Source organism: Zonotrichia leucophrys, chromosome 1 (assembly GCF_028769735.1).
Source record: "Zonotrichia leucophrys gambelii isolate GWCS_2022_RI chromosome 1, RI_Zleu_2.0, whole genome shotgun sequence".
NCBI classification, from domain to species: Eukaryota; Metazoa; Chordata; class Aves; order Passeriformes; family Passerellidae; genus Zonotrichia; species Zonotrichia leucophrys.
Window position 1 is genome coordinate 100,327,534 of NC_088169.1, and position 19,501 is coordinate 100,347,034.

General features: G+C 41.9%; 1 protein-coding gene and 1 long non-coding RNA gene across 4 annotated transcripts; one reads left to right on the forward strand and one right to left on the reverse strand.

Annotated features, from left to right (window-relative positions):
• Window positions 1-5,052: 5,052 nt before the first annotated feature.
• LNP1 (leukemia NUP98 fusion partner 1) lies at window positions 5,053-15,401 on the reverse strand. 2 transcript variants are annotated; one of them, XM_064703225.1, is made up of 3 exons: window positions 15,246-15,401; window positions 8,780-9,025; window positions 5,053-6,748 (listed from the first exon to the last, which is right to left on the reverse strand). In XM_064703225.1, the coding sequence occupies exons 1-3, from the start codon at window positions 15,390-15,392 to the stop codon at window positions 6,548-6,550; spliced, it is 594 nt and encodes a 197-aa protein (XP_064559295.1). In that variant the 5' UTR covers window positions 15,393-15,401; the 3' UTR covers window positions 5,053-6,547. The 2 variants fall into 2 exon arrangements, 1 of the variants encoding a protein (XP_064559295.1); XR_010438741.1 differs by lacking the exons at window positions 5,053-6,748; window positions 15,246-15,401 and adding an exon at window positions 9,186-9,412 and having other exon boundaries at window positions 8,887-9,025.
• Window positions 9,879-19,311, forward strand: LOC135442965 (uncharacterized). Of its 2 annotated transcripts, XR_010438743.1 has the most exons (5): window positions 9,879-9,972; window positions 14,691-14,765; window positions 17,876-18,031; window positions 18,972-19,147; window positions 19,236-19,311. It is a non-coding gene; the product is annotated as an uncharacterized LOC135442965 (long non-coding RNA). The 2 variants fall into 2 exon arrangements; XR_010438742.1 differs by having other exon boundaries at window positions 18,972-19,281.
• The last annotated feature ends 190 nt before the right edge of the window (window positions 19,312-19,501 follow it).

Sequence of the window (19,501 nt, forward strand, 5' to 3'; positions counted from 1 at the left end):
ATTAAGATCGCTGGTCCAAAATATTTACTGGATCATTGATCTTAAGGAAAGGAAGGTTACTATTGTTAGATTAAGTCCTCTTATCATCAGAATAACTTCAGCAGGATCCAGGTCATACACAGCTTTACTTTTTTCCTAGAAGAATGTGTTATCCAGAGCTTTCTATTTTTACTTATTTGATACCAGACAAAAGAGTATTGAGATAAGATCTGTGTTTTAAAGCACCACTACAGCACAGCAGTTATGCCTGCTTCTCTCACTCCACTCCACCCCACCAAAGTGTCTCAGATGCCACCTACAGAGAGAATTTCCAAAGAGAGGAGGACTTGGTGCTTGGTGCCTTTCCTGATGTTATCAATATAGGCAACAACTAGACCACATAAATTATCTCTATCTCATAGAATCACAGAATGGTTTGGGTTAAAAGACTGATTGGTTCCAAGCACTATGCCATGGGCAAGGAACATTCCAACAGACCTGGTTACTCAGGGCCTCATCCAGCCTGGCCTCAAACACTTCCAGCAATGGGGAGTCCACAGCCTCCATGCACTTGTGAAAAGGAAGTCAGGCTTCAGTGGGAAGTGAAGACAAAGGGATGAAGAAATCCCTTTGAAATGCTCACTGATAGAAAATATTGAAAACATGAAACAGAAAGGGGAGTGAGCAGGAAAACTGGTGTGATTCAAGGGACCCATGAAGGAAATAGGAACCTGTGAAAAGTTCCTATTCAGATTTCTTGTAAGTCCCCTTTAGGTACTGACAGGGGCTCTGAGGTCTCCCTGGAGCCTTTTCTTCTCCAGGCTGACTAATCCCCAAAACTCTCAGCTTGTGATAGGTGTTCCAGGCCTGTGATCAGTTTGGTGGCTCACTTCTGGGCTCATCCAGCAGGTCAGGGTCTATCAGTTTGGTGGCTCACCTCTGGGCTCTTTCCAGCAGGTCAGTGTCTATCAGTTTGGTGGCTCACCTCTGGGCTCACCCAGCAGGTCAGGGTCTATCAGTTTGGTGGCTCACCTCTGGGCTCACCCAGCAGGTCAGTGTCTATCAGTTTGGTGGCTCACCTCTGGGCTCACCCAGCAGGTCAGTGTTTATCAGTTTGGTGGCTCACCTCTGGGCTCATCCAGCAGTCAGTGTTGTTCTCATGTTGGGGCCCCAGAGCTGAACACAGAGCATCAGCCAGCAGGGACTTAGGAGAACTGAGTGCTCCCTCTCTGCAGTGCCAGCTCTGAACTGCAGACATTGAAACACTCAGCTGCTTGCAGCTCTTTTGGAGCATTGTGTTCCACTTTTCCACAAATACAGCTATTTAAAGAATGACACACTCTGGCTGTGTCTGTGGCAGCTTCGGTGTGGCCCACCATCTTCACCTTTGGTCTTTCCATCAATGCAAAACATTGTAAAAAGCCATTAAAAATAATACTGAGGGCTCTCCCACCTTCTAAGTAGCATCTGGTAATACAGGATGACTGCAGCAGCTTCAACACAGTTGTATCACTTCTCAGTCACCAGCATTCAGGGTTTGGTCAAGATTCTCTACTCTCTATATTGCAAGTAACAGAAAATAAGGCCCTGAGAGTTTGCCCTAATGCCTCTTTATGAAAGCTGTGCATGCAGTGAAGTTCTGTGCTCCTGTCAGTCCCCAAGACACCATGAGAAATTGCACATGGATCCAAATCTTCTTGCTTCAACTGAAAAGAAATTTCTTATCACTCTTAAGCATTCTCAGCTCAGAATTGCTTTGGATTAAGAAACCACATTGCAGTGAGCACCCTGAGGGAGTGATGGACATTATGGTTGATGCCCATTGACCAGCTGAGACCTGGATTATCCTAATGTGAGAGTCCTTTTGTTCCATGCAAAAGGCATTAAAGTAGATGAAGCAGCTTTACCTGCAGCTGTGGGCATGTAGAATTTGGCACAATGGAAAAGGAATTCATGACTATATATTATATCTATCCCAAATCCTGGGCTAAACTTAAATTGCCAGTCCTGAACAGGTAAGAGCAACCCAAAATTAATTTGTTCTCCCTGAAAATCTTTTATTGCCGCTGGGACCACTAGCGCAAATAAATGCTCTAATAATTCCTCTCTGGCAGGCATAAACTTGTGCTAATCTGAAATCACTGTAGCTGCTTTCTGACAGACAGATTTCTCTGTATAGGAGTCCCCAGGGAGTACACCCACTATATTTAAAAAGCTCATGAGAAACTTTGAAGATGTATTTTGTGTATACAGGAAGAGCAGTATATCAAATGAGAGCCATTGCGTAATGGTCCAGGAAGGGCTGGTTTACAAAGGACCAAACCCTAGCATTCACCTCATATCACAGGATATGGCTGCAGGCAACCATGTCCATGAATCCTTCTGCTCAAGCTTTAGAGCAAAAAAAGAGTTCTTTTTTGATACTTCACTATCAGGAACAGTGCTAATTCTCCAGCCTGAGGAGTCTCTGTAGGGGCCTTGATGGCTTTTTGATGAAAATTCATGTACAACTGTCACAAGTTGGTTGGTCTTCTCAATTCACCAAAACTTTTGTCACTTTAGAAATTTTCTGAACTGAAGCATTTTGACAAGCATATAAGAAGGACAAGAATGCATATAGTATGACAGAATATTGATTCTCATTGTATCACTTCTTTCTCTTATTTTCTATCTGACCTCAGGGACAAGACACAGCTGAGAGAAATTATCTTTTTCCAAAGAACTGTAGATACTGAACTGGGATTCAGAGGGATCCTCCTAATAGGAGCAATAGCATCTGTCAAGCCAGTCTAAAACAGCAGTGAAAATTAAGATCAACATGCTACGAGCAATGTTTTCTTTGATTGAGTGGGTTTATTTTCACATTTGTTCTCATACAATTACCTAAAGCTCTGGCACAACAACTGCAGGCAGAGCATTCTTTATGAAGTTTGTTGTATTTCAGTGTTCAATTCTCTCATTGTATGACTAGATTTTGGCTGTAATATCTCTCTGGAAATATTTCAAGACCTGTCTGTTTACAACAGTTTTGGCAGAAAGCTGTGATAAGCTCAAAGTCCTGTGATTATGATTCATTGCTGTGTGAATAATTTCAGTTATCAAGCTTGATTATATCTCTACATGGTTTTATACTATTCACATGTACACTGGGTGCATTCAGAGCCAGGGCTGTGCTTACACAAATACCTTTTTTAGTGCTAAAGAACAAAAACCTGCCAAAGAATATTTTAATACCTTCCATCTTTAATATTTTATGGGTTTTTTAAATAGGTATTATATTCTTCTTCAGTTATGCATTGTGGTTATTTCATTTTTATTCATGCATTTAAATATTTCCTACTTTTTTCCCCAGAAAGGATTCTGCATTTACATAAATACAGCTATTACATCATTTTACCTGTGTGGGATATGGCATTTCATATACCAATACATGATAAGTTAGCCAGCACTCAAAATTGAATTCATCCTCCAAACCATGCTGCAATTAAACAATACCTGAGAAGCAAGCATAAATATTTTGCTTTGGGAATGCCCACCTGACAGATGAGGTAACCCCAACTGATGTCCTCTTCTCAGCCCTCTCAGAAAACATTGGGGTGCAAGTCTCTCCTGCTCTTGAAAGATTTGTATGTACCCACACCTTCCCTTCCCACAGGAGCACTTTCCAGCTAGCCTGAAGTGCTGGAAGAATTCACAGGGATAAGTGTTTCATCAGACCATGGTCTTCCACTTGTAAACACAGCAAGTTTAATATTTCCTTCATGGGTGCCTTGAATCACACCAGTTTTCCCGCTCACTCCCCTTTCTGTTTCATGTTTTCAATATTTGTTATTAGTGAGCATAGGGATTTCTTCATCCCTTTGTCTTTGCTTCCCACTGAAGCCTGACTTCCTTCATGGCCAGGGTTTGGACTCTGATACAACTTGCAGCCATCCCACTCTTGGGAAGCTCAGAAAAAGCAAAAGTGTTTGCCCAGGAATGGGTGTTTGTGCAGAAACTGCCTGCAGCCAGCCCCATTGCTCTGGGAATTCAGGGTGGAATCAAGGCAGTGACTATTTCTTATGTCATTTGCCACAGAACTAGTGACCTGCTGTGAGAATGGAAACCCTCTGGAGTCTTTCTGACAGAAATATCAGATGTGCCATTGCAATCAGATTCCTCTTTGGATGGTTACCAGCCTTCCCAAATGCCCAATTTCTTATGGAATACTTGTTAATTTCTGTGGAGAACGATTTCATTCTATCAAGCAAGATTCAGTCTACCCAAGTAATATTATTGCTCAGACTGGAAGGGACAGAGCTGGAAAGGGCTGCTGGTCTGATCAGCCGGGCTACAGAGCAAGGGAGGAGAACACTTCTGAGTCAATAGAGGGCATTGTGTGAAAGCTTGTGTGAAAAATTATTAGATTTATTAGTTTCCAGAGTCACACCATGGAGCTGATGGGCCAGTTCAAGAGCACATAAACACTTCCAGACTCTCCCATCAGAGAGATGGGATTTGGTGGAATACAGGGGAGCTGTTTGCGGGCAGAGCTGCCCTGGTGGCAGTGAGGTTTCTCTGTGCTTTCAGGGAGATGGTAACCAGCAAGCCAGAGGCAGCCACACAAGGCTCTCCCATTTTAGCTCTGTTTGGTGTTTTCTTTCCATCAGGTGTAGTGTACAACCAGCACATTGGTTTGATGAACACAAGCAAATTCTGCTGGGGCCTGTTGAGTTAACCTGTTGTAAAACAGGAGAAGGCAGCTGATGGCCTGAAATGCAGGCAAAGCTGATGCAGCCATGGCATTCAGCTCTCCCAAGATGGGAGGACAAGCTGCTACCTGAAAAGATGTACCTGAGAGGTTTTGTCTGAGGAGCTCAGACACTGCTGGCATGGTCATTTCTATCCAGACCTTCTGTAATGCAGTCTTCAGATTAGGGTTGTAAAGGAAAAGTATTTAAGTTTTGGCTGACAGAAGAACTTTGCAAAAATTCAATCTGGATTGGGAAAGACAGGAACAATGCATAGGAACAACATTTTTCCATTATTAGATTTATTAGTTTATAATACATGTTACCAGGCAAGAAGCAATTTACAAGCATCAGTAAGGATTCAATTGTTTTCTCATATATCCCCCAAAGCTCTAAACAAAAACACCCCAAACAACTCAATCCCTTAATGTCTATAAGTGTTACAAAGTTTTAAGGATGCCCTAAGCTTTTAAAGGGCTGAATATTCAAAAGTAAGGCTCTAAGGTAAATTAGTAAGATTTTTGTTAATTACAGAAAAATCACAGGAAGAATATCCATCAGACCTTGACTTTTGCTCATGACTTCATTACTCTTCACTCTTTTCTCCCTGTATTGTCCAAATCAGGCTTTCTCCATACTAGGCCTGGGAAGATTATTCCCAAAGAGGGAAGGGTTGTATCTGCAGAGAACACTGGCACTTTGAAGAGAGGGGAGCACAGGGGGATTGTGGGAGAGTGTATGTGTTTGTGAGCATGTGGAGATGAGATTTACACCCATGTTCAGGAGATCCTCAACCAGAGGATCAGCCTTTTCCCAGGTCCTGCTCACCATAGACAGCCAGTTTGGCCCAAATTCTGGAAAAGGAAAAAGTGTTGCAATGCCCCATCAGCTCCTTGAAGATATTCTATGGAAATATGGAGAACCAGAACATCTCTGGTTTTACTAGAAAATTCAGATGTTAATGAAGCAAAAGTAGAGTTGTAGCAGAAGAGGTTGGCAGCTACAAGGCAGTAAATTAGTAAAGGGAGAGAGGAAAGGTCACAAAAGAAGCAAGGTAATGAGGTGATGTTTAAAAAAGACTGCATATGGCATTCAGTGCCATGGTTTAGTTGAGGTGTTAGGGCATGGGTTGGACTTGATCTTTAAGATCTCTTCCAACCTAGTCATTCTGTGAATTCTGTGGGTAAAGCTGAGAGAAAGAACTAATTGTGTGAGTGGGGAAATGGGACTGAGGACATGGGAGAGGGCTGGGAGATGCCAGTGAAATGAGTCACACTGCAGAGTGACAGGAAAAGCAATGAGAAGTGAAACATCAGGGAGGTGTAGAAGAGAACATGGGCTTCTCTTAATTACATACATTTGGAGCTGAAAGACTGTCAGAGCAAAAAGATACCTGTTTTCAAGACAATTCTAAGTGAATGTCAGGAAGCAGTTGGCTGTTTATATGTACTTTTTTCTTCCCAAACCTACCAAAAAGCTTGTTTTCAATTAAAAAAGGAACATAAGGCTTTGCATGGCTCTGTAACACATAGGTGGTGGCCTCCTCTTAAAGGAATGCATCCACCACTGTCCTGCTGCAATGCTAAATATGCCTGAAATCCTCTTATGGTGGTTAATCTCTAACTTGGATCTTGCTACTGATACAGTCCTATGACAAAGGTCATATTTCTAGTGACAAAAGGACGGTAGTAACATGGTGCCAGCAATGCAGTTGATTTTACTTTTATTTTACAGCTTAGGGGTTATTCTACCTAACAGGCTGCTTCTAGTCAAAACAGAACACAAATGCTCCCTCTGCTCTTCAGGGGGAGTGTTAAGATGGATTTTCTCAATGCATTCTAGCTGCCTGTGGATACATAACCTTTCTGAATGCTTGCTTGTGATGGAAACTGTTCACTGTGTTTTGCAGGTACTTCTGAACTTTCAGCTTCGTCCCGCTCTCTCCTTGCCTCTGATTTCTCTCCCATTTTCTTATGAGACTTGCTTTTTCTCAAATGCAATTTTTCTCTTTCTCGTCTCTCTTTTGCACCTTCAGGTTGCTAAAAGACAGGGAAAAAATAGCAGGGAATTAAAAGAGATTCCTACAAGAACAACAACAACAAAAAAGCTCATTATTTCATTTCACTGAGTAACAAAATGTTCCAGTAACTTCCTCACCAAGATCAGCTTTACCGTGATGGGCTCAAATTCAAGGCCCAAGCCAGTCACCCTAAAGCTCAGCAAGAAGCAACACACATGCTTTGATTTTACTCTGTATATGATAGAAGGGCCACAGGCTCAGTGCACTTGAAGAGGAGAGCAGACAGGAGGGAGAAAGAGAGGGGCTCTGAGATTTCAGCCCAGACTCCATGTTTCTGCTCTTTCATGTGATCCATCTTCACATCCCTGATGACTTCTCAGTGCTGGCTGCAAAGACCTCACTGAAAACAAGGTCTGAAGGGTTCTCAAAGACACATTTATATGAGAAAAGCAATATGCAGGGAAGGAGATGAATTACCTTTCCCAAAGTGTTCACCTGTCTGATCATGGTGGTTTGAATTGCACCCACACAGCTCTGAATGCAAAAAAAAATGCTCCATTTGAAGACACAGGTTTAAGCCCAAATTTCCTTTTAGATCTCTGACCTATTGCTCAGTTCTTTGAGATTCACAAGTCCTTCACATCTCCAAACTACAATTGTGACTGAGGGAATGGCAACAACTTGGTCTTCTTGGAAAACATTAAAATACAGCTCAACACATCCCACTGCTGATTACAGAGGGGCACTGGAATCCCTGCTTTTAGCTGGAACTGCAGCCATAATTAATGCATTGTGCTCACTATACCTAATCATACATCAACTACACTACTACTCACTACTACACTACTACTCATAGACTTTCTAGCCACAGGCATTTTTGAGAAATTATAAATGATATACCAGACAACCACTGGCGAATGCTGGCACATGAGGCAATGTAAATTTCCAAATGAAAGCAATTGAGTAGTTCCTGAAGAGGAAAAAGAAGATTAGGGAATGCCCTTGAAATTTTGACCATGGTGTAACAGTGCTGTCATCATCATAATTCTGCATATTCTTAGACAATTGGTCATGCAAGGACTATAATTATGGGACTGATCATGTAATTATGCTGCCTATTGAAAAGAAATTTTTCCCCTTCTTTTGCTGTGCAAAGAGAGTTGAAAACTACTATTCCATACAAATTGTCAGTGTCAAGAACCTGGAACAAAAAAAGGATATTTCCTTCTGTGGCTATTTGATGCTAATGTCAGAGTTATTCAAGCACAGCTCTTTGAATGGAGTGACAATTTGATGGGGTTTTCCTGATACTTAAAAGTGAGTTGGGATTTATTACCCTTTCTTCCATTGCAGGAAACAGCAGATACTATGCATCATAATAAAAATATATTAAAGTCTAGATAAAAATTGGCAATTGGCTATTTCATCAACACACACCAGACAAAATGCTCACGGCTCTGGACAGAATGATGGGGAGAAGGATGAAATGGGCAGAGAAGCCCCTGCATGCCCTTGCAGTTAAAATATGTTCTACTTACAGCAATAGCTGCTGCTGCAGCTGTGTGGTGACAATGCAGAAAGCAGATGGATGGGGTCCTGAGGGTAAATGAGAAGCCTCTCAAACACTGCAGTGTCTGGCAGTGTTATAGACAACTCCACATAGGTTAAGTCAGGTCAGCAGCTGTGAAAAAGTGAGCTGGGTCTTGCAGCAGAAGTGAAGCAAACCTGGGTTTGTATTGTCATGTTTTGTGGCCACAGCCATAGAAACCTCTGAAAACAATCCCTCATGAGCCAGTGTGGTGTTTCATTTTGAGGATAAACATTCCTGAATAAGCCTGGACAGTAACACCACATCAAGAATCCTCACACTAATAATACAACTTTAACCTGGTTTGTGCTACTTGTAGTCATTTGAGACCATATAATATGAGAAATTCCAATTGGAGTTTATTTCTGCACTTCCCCCAGCAAAGTCACAGCAATTACACAAAGGATGAAGCTGACTTGGTTGGTTGGGCTTTTTTTCTTCTGCAGTGATCTTATTACTTACCAAAGAAACGGAGCGTTTGCTTTTGAGATGCAATTGCTTTTCAAAGGACTCTGCAAATTCCTGAATGGAGTTTGATCTCGTCTCTGGACATGAGCTGTCTGCTGAAGGTGTTCTGCTTGCCTTCCTGTGGCAGTGACATTTGACATCTTGGTCTTCTTGAAATTCCTTGGAGCCCCTGAGGTGGCCTGAAGATGAGCCCTTGGCAGAAGCATGAAGTCGTGTTGTATGGAGGGAGGAAAGCTTGGCCTGAAAAACAAAAGGTCTTTGTTGATTATTGAATAGCAAAGCAGAACACACAAGGCAGATTTTTTTCTGCCACAGACACTCTCCCAAACAGTGGTGCAAAGTGAAGGATCCTCCCCAGAATTCTGTATCCTTATTTTTAAGTGTAGGAGAATCACATTACCAAGAGCTTGCTTTCTGGAGGCAGCAAGGGTAGAATTTCCTATTATTCCTGGGTTTGAGGATATAAGTTTTGGCACACAATGAACATTTCAAATATAAAGTGTGCTGGATCCTCTTAGTGTTCACTGATACAAAAAGGAACTCAGACTCCTCATAGCCTCAAAAACTCAGGCCTTGCACCTGGTTGCAGTTTCTAGGCAGGACTCTCAAAAAGCAATACCCAGCCTTTTGTGGCCAGATGAGTCAGGTAAGAGGTCTGACCCACGAGTGCTCCAGGTCTTATCAGCTGTTTGAGTTTAGAGTGTGGCAGCAAGCATTTCTCACCTGGTTCTGTCAAGTTTTCAGCATGGTCTACATGCAGACAAGCTGCTTTACTGCCCAACTTTGAGTTTTCTACTGGTTTTTTGGGTACATTTGTCTTGAACTAATGAAGAGGCACTTTCAGGGTACTAAGGGACACATCCCAAAAAAAGAAGTAGTAGGAAACAGACTTCTACACTTATATTTGCAGGACTGAAGTCAGAATGAGTAGATAGTTGTTAGGTTTCTGTGTGATTCAATTTTCCAAGGCCTGGCATGCAGATAAAAGCTATTGATCTGCATCAGCTGTGTTTAATTGGATGCCTGCAAAGGAGATAAAACTGATACAGAACTACTGTGGCCTGTGCAGTCATAAATTGGTGATTGTAGAAAGGGACAGACCTGTAGAAGAGAGATGTGAGAGGACACCCCATAGCTGGGGATATCCTAAACCCTGTTGATGATTTTCAAGATGAAGATGAACACAGGTAAGATGCAGATGGTGAAAATTGTGAGAGATGGGAGGTACTGAAAATTACACCCCTGCAGGTGTCAGATTAAAGCACCCCAGGCACCCAGCTGCTGGCATACATTTTTGAATGCATATATGTTTTGGACATTATGAGGAATTTCTCCACAGAAAGGATGATGAGATATTTGAATGGACTGCCCAGGGAGATGGTGGAGTCCCTGGGGGTGTTTAAGGAAGGACAGGACATAGCACTCAGTGCCATGGTCTAGCTGAATGGTGGTGAATTGGTCAAAGTTTACAGTCAATGATCTCAGGGGTCTTTTCCAACCTATTTGATTCTGGGACTCTGTTTTGTATAAGACTGGTGCAAAGCCTTCAGCTACAAAGTAACCCTGAGAAGTTCTGCTGGCTTTATGGGAGCTGTGATTGTTTATAACAAAGGAAGGTTTATCCCACCAGTTCTGCAATGCTTTCTAAGAAAATCCTTACACTCAGTGCAGGGTTTGTGGTGTGTGTATTGGTTGTTTTGTTGTTTTAACAAACAGGGGAAAACTAAAGCAACTGGGTGTAGTGCTCACATGAATCTACAAACTTTGGACTGCAAAGGACCTGAAATATGTCCTGCAGACAACTTCATTCACTCTGAAGTTGTGTGCAGGACATATCCCTGCTCCTATAAATGTACTGGCACAACAAGGACCAATGCAGCCTTTCTCTGGATAGAGAGGCTGTGCATTCATATGGCTGTGGCTGCATCACGTTACACAGGCTTGATGAGAGATGCTAAAAATAATAAATCTTGCACCTGACAGAAGTACCTAATATTTGAAAATACATGGTACTGGTTCCATTTTGTTTTCCAGGCATAAGCTTACTATGTCCAGTATTATGGACTGCCTCTGAGAGTAGTGTTAATGATTTCTGCTGTAGTATTTTTACTTTGGTTTCAAACCAGTCAATACAGCTGCAAATTCTGTAAGGTCATATCGTATTGTTACTTTAGAAAGCATCAAACAATCACATTGTGCTCGAGGGACAGGAGCACACATGCCATGCCAGGCTCAACAAGCTAAATGTCTTCTCTGACATTTTAATGGCATCAACATATATTCTTTCCTGGAAATAAAAGTTGTCTCATGGTAAAAATCACTGGTATCTGTTCCTAGAGGGTTTGGGAAAAAAAAGCCCAAACCAAACACAGGAGGACAGCTGAAATGGGGGATTGTGTTCTATCAATCTTGTTTTGCAAAGACTGTAAATGTTTTCTTTTAGTAAGACATTACTTTTTAGTTTCCTTTCACAGATAGAATTACAGTTAAGCCCTTAGCAAAAAGACTGCAGTTTACCTACTGGTATGGCAGCAATGGTCCAGAAAAGGGACAAGCTTTCCTCTGAAATGCCCATCTGCCTCAGTGGGCCAAGGGTAGAGATACACCAACAGGTCTATGCAATCATATTGCTGTGACTGTGCTTTCTCTCACAGTGCCTGTTCATGATACATTAAATTCTTCACTATCAAAATGAGGATTTTTTGCCAGTAATGGGAAAGCCAGAAGCACCAAGGGATCTCAGGGATTGTTTGTTATTCCCACTAGTACTCCTTTTTTCTATGTTGGGCAAAGGCAACCCATGTTCAGTGTATCTATCTACAAAAGAGCTAATCTTCTGCTAATTGCCAATCTCAAACACACAAAAGGTACACAAACAAAAATACTTCACACAACAAAAACTGTTGTCAGTATAACTTGTCTTATCTCTTTCTCAGTTTCTGTTGTAGACAAGTTAATTGTTTACATCTTTTGGGCTTGATCTGAGAGCTTGCACAGCTGTCAGTAAGAACATTATTCTTCAGTGTGTCAGCACAAGTGTTCATTGTTTGCTGGAGTTCACACAATGACCCGAGTATTTTAGGGATATTTTGGAACATCTGACATTCAGATGCTCTCCCATGGCTTCATTCCCTTCCGAGAAGCTTACAGACAAGCATATATTTCTTTACAATATTTTGGTCTGGCCTTCAATTGGTCTATAATAACAACATTGTGGTAGATGTTCAGTTTAACGTTTAGTTTAAATTAAATGTCAGTAACTTCAACAGCAGTCATTTGTTCTGCTGCCACTCCTAGCAATTTTCTCCAGTGAGCAACAATGTCTGTCTGAAGGTGGATCCATGTATAAGGCTGTAAACTTCTTATCAGTTCTCCTTTGTCTCTAATCTTTTCCTTACAACATAATGTCTGGGAGGTAAGATATGTTCTAAACCTAAATGATGTAGGGTAACTGGAATGTGACAAGGAAAGTCATAGCTGGAGGCTTCAAAAAAGGTATCACAGTTCATTTGTCTAAAGTTTGCCAGAGGAACAAGTTAAATAAAGGAGATGGAAACAGCTGACTTAATTATCCCCAGGCAGCTTTTGCATTTAGTGTTGGCCCACAGCAACACACAGAGCTCTGAGCTTTCCAGGACAGTGGAATTACATGTTGTTTTAGCCTGACAGATTGCAGTTACGTGTTTTAGCTTGACTTGCAAGTGACCCCATGTAGGATGAATATAATTTTGTGTTCCCCTCTGCAAAGTGTGAATGACAATAGCAAAAGCATTTTGCAAAGCTCATTTCAGTGGTGTTTGTGAGGTATACAAATATACTGGGAGAGGGAAAAAAATGAAAACTGTTGTTAGTTTGGGAGTTATTCTTCAAAGCTTTATCCATACTCAGGATGGGGGCTGTACCATGATAGGATACCACAGGAGTTTTTGTCTTTAAGGTGGAAGCAGTGGCTTGGATGTCTCACTATAACACAGGAAAAACTACAAAGACCAATACAGCACTTTGGAGCTGAAAGTGGTTTTCCAGCAGAACCACCTTTTGTGCTCCCTGAGAGCACTTTACAATGCAGCATCAAAGGCTGGGGGTGCTGAAGCAGTTCCCATGGGCAGGACTGCTCTGCTGCTGGTGCCCTGAATAAAGCCTTGGATATGAGACCAAGTGGGCTGGCAGGGCTCTTTTGGCAGTACCCTTGCACCTGCACAAGGAGCTTTTCCCAAAGCTGTGCCAGAACTTGCTGACTTGATTTTAGACAGTGGGGTTATCTCAATTTTCAATGTTGAGACAGAAGAAAGACTACACTGTGACCCTCTGTGGAGGTTTTAGCTTTCAGAAGAGATGCACTCTAAGCTCAGTTATTATTCCTCCTGATAATTAGCACTGTTCTGATAAAATGAATACAATATTTAAATAATAGTGCCAGTGTTTTGAATCTTACAACAGTTATAATTTGCAATAATGAATCTTACAGTAGTTATAATTTGGAGTAACTGTGCAAAACCCACACATCCAGATGCAATAGCTCTCAAGTTACTGTTCTCAACAAGGAGATGCTCTTTCTGGAGGTATTTACAAGGCATCAGTAGTGCCCATTTGTTTAACTTCTGGCTTTGGTTAGACAAAATGTACTACCGCTCTTTACTACCAACTACTCAGCTTCCAAATCAAGAGTTCATTTCAAAATGTATCTGCAAATTATAAAATCCCCAGACAAATACTCCTGTCTCATTCCTCCAGTCAACATCTGGCACTGAGAAATAAAGCAGTTAAAAGTTACAGCCTCTATATGAAACCAGTGGAGCAAGACAAATTTGTGTGAAGCATTAATGTAAAGGTCAGATGTAATTAAGTATACACAATATCTTTAGCTTGTTAAACAGTAACATCAAAAAGTCATAGTCTTTCTGTCAGCTAACTTAATCTAAATTCAAGGTATGGATTCAGGAATGCAAGTATAGCAAAGTGTGTGAATAGCTATTAGCTAACTCTTTAAATAGCTTTTGAACAAACAGAATACAAGGACATGCTAATACAGACACAAATATACAAGATGTGTTCAGCACCTTGCTGAATGGAAAGAGATTTAAAGTGCATTCTTACACTCCAGTTTCTCTTGAGGCTAGAGAAATCACATATGTATGGATCTCTGAGTGAAAAAAGTAAAATACAGTAAAATTAATTAATCTCCTTCCCCTCCCATTAATAAATGTTAAGTAATCAGCATTTTGATGGAATACAGCAGCAAAGCTCTAGCTCAGTCTGTCTTGCAATCTGTGGCTGAGGTGAGATATAAGAGTAAATAACAAATGTGGCTGCTCAGACCAGAAGTTATGAATGAAGGTTATCTCTCCAGCCTGCCCATGAATTCAAAGAGGGAGGAAGTGGTTTTGGACTCGTTGGTTTTCTTAGCCAATTTTTTTTTTGGAAATGAAAAATCCCACAGCTTAGAACTTGACAGCTGCAGAGAAGAACTTGCAAGGTGGAAACATAGAATGGCACAAAAAAAAAAAGTTTGGGAAAGATTATCTGCTCCTCCCAAATATATTAGCATTTGCTTCATTGTAGCCATAATGATCTAAGGATATAGGTAAAAAATGGTTTGTAAGGAAACATGGTATCTTTGTTAAGACAACTGATGTAGTTGGAAAAAAAAGGAGACAGGTTAGTCTGGGCCACCTAAATGTTCTTTTAAAAGCTGAAATGAAGGAAACAATCTTTGAATAAAGAGAAGACTATGAACAGTTTTCAGTTTAACCCAATTTTGATAATCACTTAGACAGTTGTGTGTGGCCTTCTGCACATGAACCTGCTCCTTTCCCAACTGTTTGGGTTTCAGATTGTACTTCTACCCTAAAATCTTACTTCACAGTTTAGTAAGCTTTGTAATGTGTTGTATAATTGTTTTCAGAGTCAGATGTTTTAAAACAGGAGGGACTGCGTCCTCTAGCTTAAAACAGAAGTTACATTTACCTGAAAACATAAGGTAAGTCTCAGGTAAGTCTAAAGGGTGAAACTTCCTGGAGACAATATAGTTGCATAATTACGTCAAAACCCTTTTAATACATATGGATTTACACAGTTTTTTGCATGAGAACAGCCTTGTTAGAGGCAGTCTTTATGTATGCAGGTGCAAAATGTTTTGATGTCTACCAGGTTGTGCTGAGCAGCCAGAACAACACTGTAGCACATAGTTAGGCAGCTATTACACATTTCTCCTTACATTTCTGGCCCTATCATCACTTTTCTTGGAGTTTGCCAGTTTTCTGTATGCCAAGATCCCAGAGCTTGACCCTGTCAGACAGCTACACTTAAAAAGCAACTAGCAGCTACCAGCAGGAGCTGAATTTACTTGGCAAGGTGTCCCATACTCCTCATACATCCCTGGAGCTGTGCCTCAGGGGATGGAACTCACATTTATACATACACCAGTGCACACACAGAGAAAGCTGCACACAGCTCTTACCGGCAGGGATGCTCTCCTCTCACTCCAGAGTTGTGGCTGACGTTTCTTGTGGCCTCTGCCTTCCTTCTCCTCATCGATCAAGTTGTGGCCCCAGAAGCTGCTCATCCATTTTGCAAAGAAAATATCATCATCTTCATCATATTCCATGCACAGATGCTCCAAATTTGGAGGAGGGGGGGTCTCCCAGCCAGACAAGGCAAAGCCAGACAGAGGTGAAATTCCGCCACCAAGCCAGTAGCTCCACACTGTTCTGCCAACAAAGGAAGCAGACACACAGTTTCAATCACTGTTTCTGCACTCCCTCCCCAAAACCCGTCCCACTGCAGCCCCAGGCACTGTCTAAACATAAAGTCAGCCCTTTCTCATCTCTTTTCAACTAGGTTTCCTTTAACCTTTCCATTGCAGAGATGTCCAATATGACACTGCCCCAGGGGGTGGGTGGCAGGGCTGGGGCTGCTCCCTGTGCTGCTCTGAGTGCCCCAGCTGTCAATACCAATGCAGAATTGCCCACAGTTACATGCCTGCAGGGGGCAGGCCCAAAGTGGGCTTGTGACTTTTGAGAAGCAGCATTGACATATTGATGTTGGTCAGAAACTGGCTGGCTCTGTGGGAGGGAGCACAAATGGCCCACTCTCTCTGCTGGTCTCTCTCGTCTGACTTCTGTTACCTCAGCTCTTCCTTCAGTATTTCAGAAACATCATCTGCCTGGGTACAAACACTTCCTAATGCAACTGCTCATTCATTTTTGGGTTATGACAGACAGTGAAATTTTGCAGCTGCTGCTTTTCACCTGGTGATTTCATCTGCCATATCGGGGGTATGGGAGGCCCTGCCTCACTTGAATGCACTCAGGGTAAAAATGTGCTGGTTCCTCCTTACCAGCCCTGCGTGTAAACCATACAGGCCTTGCCTCCTCCACACAACAGAGCAGGGCCAGGGAATGAGTTCTGGCCCTCAGACCAAGTGTCTAAACTGAGCACATGTACCCTACGCGGTGTCTGTGCTGAGGGTCTCCTCCAGGCTCCGTACTGCAATTACTGCACTGTGGCCGTAATACTTTGTTGTCATTTTTACGCCTCCTTTATTTAAAAATCTCTGATATAACACAAAAACTGTTGTGGTTCATGAAACTGTTGTCTGCATGGTATGAAACTGGAAGATGTGTTATGTGCTTTGGGCCTGCCAGGAGGACAATGAGGGCTCTGAGGCTGTAGAGCCTGTTGGGATGGTGCTGGAAGGCTGCATGGCAGGAAGAACCCAAATTGAACTTCTTACTTGTTGCCACATTTCTCTTCACAGAGAAAAGCAAGGTACAATTCTTCCCAAGAATAATTCTGGGTTTCACATTCTCTGAACCTCAGAGAAAGAAAAAACAATCTCATTTACTGCTCCTGTGTTGTTCACAAATGGAATGCTTTGTGGAAGATTGTTTACCTGAAGGGAATTGGTAATGGGATTCTGGTGTGAGCGTTTTGATTCGTTGAACAATTGAATCCAGGTGTGTGGGTTGGGATTGTTGGCAGACAGTCATGAGGTGCTGTGCAGTTGAGTTTAGATCTGCTTGGCAGATTCAGTTTAGATGTAAAGTAATAAAATGTAAATATAATGTAGAATAATATAGTACATTAAAGTAATTAATTAGCCTTCTGATAAGATGGAGTCCTCCTCATCATTTCTCCCTTCCACAGAGGTGGTCTTGTTACTGTACTTACTGGAAGCAAACCCTGGTGTGTGCTGGTGCTCTTCTGGTGCCCAGATGTTGCTGTGGAGATGCTGGTTGCTCTTGGCCACAAATATGCCAAAAAGCTTGCTGGTAATTTGGCATTACAGAGAATCAGTGGTCCAGCATTAAACATTTTCCTCAACCTCTTTAGAACGACAGATGTAGCTACAAAACTCCAGTTTCATTCATGAGGGTGTAGGTGTGAGGTGTGAGTACAGTGTAGGACTGTTCATTCCCAACAACACAGGTGAAGGGAATGGTTGCTCAGGGATGTCTGTGTGCCCAATTTTACCTTGTCCAGGGCAGGAAAGAATGTAATTAGCAGAGTGACCTGAGTGCATGGGTGTGCAGATGGTATTGTCTCAGGTGTTCTGTATAAGAGCTTGGGGACCCAACCATGCCTGCAGCAGCCTGGACAGGAGCAAGAGGGATACCTGCAAAATAACACAGTAAGGAGACACCTGGAGCAATGAAATGGATGTGTAGGATGATTTCTAGGTGGGGAAGGACCCTCCTGGCCATATTCAAGCAGCCTGAATTTGACTTATATCCTGGTGGCCACCCATCTGTGCAGGCAAGGCACACCTGAAGGCCTGCAGGAAGCATGATGTGGGTGGAATTGAGGCTGTCCCAGCAGGAATCTATTGACCTGTTGGATACGTATTTTCTATTGTGAGGTGACAGGGAGAACAGGGAGAAGGGTTGTCCCACAGCTTTGTCCAAATATGCTTACATACATAGTAATAATCCATCAATTAAAGGACATTTCTCAAGTTGTTTGCTACCAGGCATGCAGGCACACTGACTAAGAGTGCAGCAGGGCAAATTTTAGTTGGGATCCTGAGGTGTTTGCTTTGCAATCTTACTGTTGTTTTTATTTGCAGCCCTTTTTTCTTCTGTGCAATAGGTCTTCTCACATTTCCCTCCTACCTACAATGAAAGTTTTGCATGAGATGACTGGGGCTGATTGTAAAAACATACCAAAAACAACTCCTCTTCATCTTCAGCTGAATGCTCCACGGAAATAAGTGGAGACAGGAACATAAGCTTCCTCTGCCTACAGGTAAGGATTTTAACTAGGCATAGACACACACATGAACAAAATTCCAGTATTACATATTAAATTATTTTTATGATAGATTCAATTAATAACTGGGAAGAAAACATGAAGATTTAATTTATAACAAGGATTGCTCCAAAACTCTTAAGTACAAAGTCCTAGAAAGTTTGAATCAGCCACATTAGCTGAAACTTCACAGAATTAGAGAATCAACCAGGCAAGGTTGGAAGAGGCCATAGTGGATCATCTGGTCCAACCTCCCTGCTCAAGCAGGGTCATCCCAGAACACAGGGTTGTATCCAGACACGTCTGGAATGTCTCTAGTGTGAACATCCGTGTTTTATGATTGGCTTTTCGCAAATATTAAAATTAGTATGTGTTAGAAAGTTTTGCTGTATTTTCTTAAGTAGTGTGTTAAACACAGTTTTAAGTTATAACATAATGTTAAAATAGAAACATGCTATGTAAGATACTTTTTTTAAAGAAGGAACTTGCACTGAGATAGCAGCCACAGGACACCTAAATCTTTCAGAGAAAAATAACTTATTGCCTCATTATTAGAAGAAACAAACTTCTTCCTGTCTTGCTCAGCCCTGAAGAGGCCGTCAGGATTCAGAGGAAGAAGTTGACACTGACCAGACAGAATCATTTGTTTGAATGGAATTTATGCACCATGTATAAAGTGTATGAATATGCAACAGGCATATTTAAGGATTTTTAAAGGTTAATCCTCTGTTAACGTGTGTCCTTTTTCAGTCTCATTTTGCCCAGAAAGTGGTAGCCTGACTGTCGGTAACTCTTTGTTCCTATTGTCTCGTGCTGTCCTCAATCTCAGTTGTTCAAATTTTTATTACTCTAATTGTATTACTATTTTTATAACCATTTTATTACTATAAAACTTTTAAAAATTTAAAATCAAGTGATTGGCATTTTTCACATCTAGCGAGGGAAACTCCACAACCTCTCTGGACAACCTGTTCCAATGCTTCTGCACAGTAAAAATTTCCTCCTCATGTTCATGGAACTTCTGTGCATCAGCTTCTGCCCATTGCCTCTTGTCCCATTGCTTGGCACCACCGAGAAGAGCCTGGATCCATCTTCTTGGCAGCCCCTCTTCAGGTACTTGTGATATTGATGAGGGCCCCTCTCCGCCGTCTCTCCTCAAGGCCGAATAGGCCCAACTCCCTCAGCCTTTCCTCCTCTTTAGAGTCCCTCAATCACCTTCGCTGCCCGCTCCCGGACCCGCTCCAGGAGCTGCATGGCTCTCTGGTACTGAGGAGCCCAGGACGGGACACTTCTCGTGGGAGCGGCTCAGACCGCCTTCGGCACTTGTGAAAAATGCATGTATTTTATGATGGGCTTTTCACAAATATTAAAATGAATATTATATGTGTTGTGCTGGAAAGTAATGCTGTATTAATTATCTTAAGTACTGTGTTAAATATAGTTTTAGGCTATAAAATTTGTTAAAAT

Excerpts from the sequence above, each read along its gene's own strand:
- LNP1 (XM_064703225.1), bottom strand. The coding sequence starts at position 15,392 with ATGGAATATGATGAAGATGATGATATTTTCTTTGCAAAATGGATGAGC. Across the intron at positions 9,026-15,245 it reads AGAGGAGAGCATCCCTGCCG|GCCAAGCTTTCCTCCCTCCA; the intron begins GTAAGAGCTGTG and ends TTTGTTTTTCAG. Across the intron at positions 6,749-8,779 it reads GCAAACGCTCCGTTTCTTTG|CAACCTGAAGGTGCAAAAGA; the intron begins GTAAGTAATAAG and ends CCTGTCTTTTAG.